At 45.4% G+C, this 5,432-nt stretch overlaps 1 protein-coding gene across 1 annotated transcript; it reads right to left on the reverse strand.

Moving 5' to 3' along the window:
• Positions 1–2,286: 2,286 nt before the first annotated feature.
• LOC101360427 (olfactory receptor 2A1/2A42-like) lies at positions 2,287–3,219 on the reverse strand. Its single transcript, XM_004382359.1, has one exon. It carries the CDS (start codon positions 3,217–3,219, stop codon positions 2,287–2,289), a length of 933 nt encoding a protein of 310 aa, XP_004382416.1.
• Between the last annotated feature and the right edge of the window lie 2,213 nt (positions 3,220–5,432).

Here is a 5,432-nt window from a genome sequence, read left to right on the forward strand (position 1 = left end):
CAAATGTAAGTCATTTTTTTTTTTTCTATCCGGAGTCCAATGGCCAGCCTTTGGCTAGAGGTTGTAAGTTTCTCTTCCTTCTTTTCCTCCTCCTTCGTCATAATCCCTTTGATTTTTATATAGGGGTTATAATTATGGGGTCGACAGTGAGGTTGCCTAAATTTCTAGGTGCTTACTAGCTGTGAGACATTGGGTAAGTGACTTAATCTCTCCATGCCTCTGTTTTTCCTCTATAAAGTGGTTAATAATGGTCTCTACCACACAGGGTTGCAATGAGGATTAGAAGAGGTAATGCTTATCAGGTGCTTAGAACAGTGCCTTGCCCCCAGGAAGCACTCAGTAACTTTACGTGTGGTGTGTGCGCACATGAGCATGTGAGCAGTCTGTGTGAAGCTAAGGGTGTGTTGGTTTTGGGTCTTACTACCAAGGTCAGTTCTTCGGAACCAAACCTCCAATCTCCATGAGAATAGCTTCAGTTCCCACCCTCTTGTATCTGTGTTCCTCTAAACTTCTGAAGCTCCTTTGTGACTCTGCCCATAGAATCCACCATCTAGGACAAGACGCCGTCCGTGAGTAATCTCTGGCTCTCCCGGTCTCAGCATGGTGCACCCTAGACCAAAAAGAAACCCAGTCACCTAACCTCCTACTTTGGCATAAACCACTTGCTGTTGAGTTGGTTCCGACTCATGGTAACCCCACGTGTGTCAGAGTAGAACTGTGCTCCATAGGGTTATCAGTGGCTGATTTTCCGAAAGTAGATCGCTAGGCCTTTCTTCTGAGGCAACTCTGGGTGGACTTGAACCTCCAACCTTTAGGTTGGCAGCCGAGTGTGTTAACTGTACCACTTGGGGACTCAACCTTATTGATGATTTGGGAGTATTAATAATAAAGTACTACATCGTGTGGTCTACATGAGTAGAGAAGGCTTGGAGCCTGGTGGTTCGGGTATGAGTCTAGCATTTGCCACTTGCTCAGTCTTTACTGATGATGATGATAATGAGCGGTGGATGGGTTATGGTAAGTGAGGGCATCTCTATATGGTGCCTTTCACACTGAGTAAGTACTTAGTAAGTGACCTATTCTTATTAAAGCCCATCTGTCCCATTCCGTTGCCGCTGCCTGGGCTTTCTATCTATACCCAATAATTGAGAGTGAGGCTGTGGTGCTTGCAACCTTCCCCAAGTGAAGAAGAAATAAATAAATAAACCCACTGTCGTTGAGTTGATTCCGACTCATAGCAACCCCATAGGGTTTCCAAGGCTGTAATCTCTACGGAAGCAGACTGCCACATCTTTCTCCCTCGGGGCTACTGGTAGTTATGAACTGCCGACCTTTCGGTTAGCAGTTGAGCGCCTTAACCACTGCACCACCAGTGAAGAGCACATGTGTGTTCAGAGAGAATCATGGAGAATGTTGTGGAGAAGGTGAGGAGGGCCTCAAACGGGCATCGCAAGCCCGAGGCCGACTGGAAAGTGAGTCTCTGGGAGGCGGCGGAATGTGTGAGGCCTCACTCTCTGACTGCAGGAATTGTAGGACAGATCACAGGATTTCCTCAGTAAAAGTCCATTAGCTCCCCAGTCGAACCAGGCGTTTAGGTACACTCACTGTTTGTAAGATGAAGTACACTTGGCGGGAGACACCCGAAGGGGAGATGAAAATGGGTACATGTGTCGGTGGGTGCTGGGCTCTCTGCCTGTGGCTCTACTGTTGTTGTTTTCTTTTTAATATTTTTATCTATTTATTATTTTTTTAAATTTGGTAACTATGTGTGTAACAAATCGTTTGCCTTTTCAGCATTCTTCACATGTACAGTTCAGTGGCACGAGTCATGTTTATCATGTTGTTCAGCCATCACCACTATCCGTTTCCAAGTTTTCCCATCGCCCTCAACAGAAGCTCAGTGCCGCTAATGTGGTGCTTTTTAAGCTGCTGCTGAGGCGGCCACACCCGAGAGTGCCTCCTGTTTCGCCGTTACTGAGCGCGCCGAAGGCAGGTGGAGACGGTCTGTTCTAACCTGCTGGGACCCATAGCAGTGTGTGAAATGAAAAGTTTTTTATCCAAACATTCTCAACTCCTTTAGTAACCAAATTTAAAAAAAAAAAGTTTGATAGAATTAAATGTAACAAATGCAGTGAAACCTGAACTCTTGTTGGGGAGGAAAAGGAGAGTCTCACAGTGTCTCTCGGATCATTCGGTCTTGGACAGAAAGAGAGCGATGAACATGGGCAGTATTCAGCCCACAGCACTCCAGGACCTATTTGGGCTGATGACTCAGGGTCACCCTAGTCAGGAATGACTCTCCTTGCATAACACTCTCTGCAAGGCACCCTTCACCTCTGCGTTCCTCAGGCTGTAGATCAGCGGGTTCAGCATAGGGTTGAAAATGCTGTAAAACAGGAAAAGGACCTTCTGTTGTTCCTCAGGGTGGCTGGATTTGGGAGCCATATAAGTGACCATGGCACTGCCAAAGAAGAGCCCAACCACGCAGAGGTGGGAGGAACAGGTGGAGAAGGCCTTTCTGCGGCCCTCCCCGGACTGGATCTTCAGGACAGCAAAAAAAATATGGACGTAGGAGACCAGCACCAGGCAGAGGGGCCCCACTAAAACTAACAGAGAAGCAGCTAAGATGACCACTTGGTTGAGCCAAGTGTCTGCACAGGCCAGCCTGAGGACAGAGAGGAGTTCACAGAAGAAGTGGTTGATCTCATGAGGCCCACAGAAGGGCAATCTCAGGATGAGGCTCACATGGACCAGGGCCAGGAGGGAGCCACACGCCCAAGAGGTGATGGCCAGGGTGATGCAGAGCCTCCAGCTCACGATGACAGAGTACCGGAGAGGATGGCAGATGGCCATGTAGCGATCGTAGGACATCACAACCAAGAGAAGACATTCCGTGTGAGCGAAAGTCAAAAAGAAGAAGGTCTGTGTGATGCAGCCAGCAAAGGATATGGGTGTGGTGGGACTCCAGAGGTTCACCAGCATCCAGGGCACCGTGCTGCATGTGTAGGCTACGTCAACAATGGCCAGGTGGGAGAGGAAGAAGTACATGGGGGTGTGCAGTCTGGGGTCCAGTGAAATGAGCCCCAGGATGACCCCATTCCCCAGTGAGGTGAAGGCGTAGAATAGGCAGAAGAGCCCAAAGAGGAGCATCTGAACCCTCGGGCCAAGGGGAAACCCCAGGAGAATGAACTCTGTGACGGATGTCTGGTTTTCCTCCATTTCTCTGGAGACAACAGAATTGTCAAAAAACATCTATTTTAGCCACTATTTTGTGAATTTAGTCATATTTAACAGGTAAACTTATTAATGATCTATTATGCACTAAGTTAATCACTTGGTCTGACACAACTTTTCAGAAGAGAGTGTGTCACTTATGATGAGAAGAAAGATGGGTAACTCAAAAAAGAAAGTAAAATAACCACAAAGAGGGATTGTCTCAAAACTGAATGTGTTGAAATTACTAAGCGAATTCCTAAGGAGTAATGGAAACAATCAGTAATGAAAGAACTCCAAGTATGAGAACGAGAGTAGTCCTAGAAAAGAAATGTAATTACAGTTTCTCCAATAGAAATATCAACAGTTACATTTGAAATCCACCTTTGCCCTATAGAGCAGCTTACAATGAAAGACACAAAATGAGAAAAAGCAGCTTGTATGATGATGCGATTAGTTAGGTTGCTAAGAAGGAATTAATGAATGGGCTCTGATGGGCTCCAAAAGCTGAAAAATCAGCCATTGAAAACTGGTTGGTTGGGAGAGTCTTGATTGCACCCAAAACATCATTCAAGATGCCTCTGTGTCATCTCAGAGAGGCAGGAAGATGTGACTGTGACTCAGAGAATGCATGAGGAGCAGTGTTTTCAGCCTATCTTCACCCTGTCCCAGGGTGAGGGGAGACTGGCCTGATGGCACAAGGTGCTGTCCCTGGTAGGTCTGCATCTACAACCCAGATGAATTAGGTGATCAATGATCAGTAACTCCAGCCAATAAGATCTCCAGTTACCCTCTTTGCTCTGATCCTATGCCCACCAGTCACTCATTTAGAGTTCCTTTGCATTCTTGTATTTTGACAAAGAAGGAGTGTGCTGGCTGGCCAAGGTCTTGGCCATTCTGAATTTGGGTAGCATGATACACCTCCTGGGAAATGTGTTTACTGAACTAAATTTCCAAAGCTGAATCCACAAGGTAGGTACCAGGCAATCTCATTGAAGTGCAACTAAAGGAAGCTTTTCTGAGTAGTAAATTGGACCTTGAAGGGTATACCCATCGGATACCCCTACAGTAACAACAAGTGACAGTTATGCTATGTTGTTGTTAGGTGCTATCCAGTTGGTTCCTACTCATAGCGATCCTCTGTATAACAGAACGAAACACGGCCCGATTCTGTGCCGTAGCAAGGATCCTCACAATCCTTGCTATATTTGAACTCATTGTTGCAGCCACTGTGTCAATCCATTTCTCCAGGGACTGCTCCCTCCTGATAACATGTCCAAAGTACATGAGACGAAGTCTCGCCATCCTCGCTTCTAAGGAGCATTCTGGCTGTACCTCTTCCAAGACAGGTTTGTTCATTCTTCCGGCAGTCCATGGTATATCCAATATTCTTCACCAACACCATAATTCAAAGGCATCAATTCTTCTTTGGTCTTCCATATTCATTGTCCAGCTTTCACATGCATATTAGGTGATTGAAAATATCATGGCTTGGGTCAGGTGCCCCTGAGTCCTCAAAGTGACATTTTTGCTTTTTAACACTTTAAAAAGATGTTTCGCAGCAGATTTGCCCAATGCAATACATTGTTTGATTTCTTGATTACTGCTTCCATGGGCATTGATTGTGGAGTCAAGTAAAATGAAATCCTTTGCAACTTCAATATTTTCTCCACTTACCCTGATGTTGCTTATTGGTTCAGTTTTGACAATTTTTGTTTTCTTTATGTTGAGGTGTAATCCAAGAACTGAAGAAAAAATTCAAGGCTCGAGTTGCAATTTTGAAGGATTCTATGGGCAAAATATTGAATGATGCAGGACGCACCAAGAGAAAATGGAAGGAATACAAAGAGTCACTGTACCAAAAAGAATTGGTCGACATTCATCCATTTCAGGAAGTGGCATATGATCAAGATCCTATGGTACTGAAGGAAGAAATCCAAGCTGCACTGAAGGCACTGGTGGAAAACAAGGCTCCAGGAATTGATGGAATACCAGTTGAGATGCTCCAACAAATGGATGCAATGCTCACTCATCTATGCCAAGAATTTTGGAAGACAGCTACCTAGCCAATCAACTGGAGGAGATCCACATCTGAGCTCATTCCAAAGAAAGGTGATCCAACAGAATGCAGAAATTATTAAACAATATCACATGCTAGAAAAATTTTGCTGAAGATAATTCAAAAACGGTTACAACACGCCATCGACAGGGAACTGCCA

Source organism: Trichechus manatus, unplaced genomic scaffold, assembly GCF_000243295.1.
Source record: "Trichechus manatus latirostris isolate Lorelei unplaced genomic scaffold, TriManLat1.0 scaffold00093, whole genome shotgun sequence".
NCBI classification, from domain to species: Eukaryota; Metazoa; Chordata; class Mammalia; order Sirenia; family Trichechidae; genus Trichechus; species Trichechus manatus.

Coding starts and splice junctions, on each gene's coding strand:
- LOC101360427 (XM_004382359.1), bottom strand. CDS start 3,219: ATGGAGGAAAACCAGACATCCGTCACAGAGTTCATTCTCCTGGGGTTT.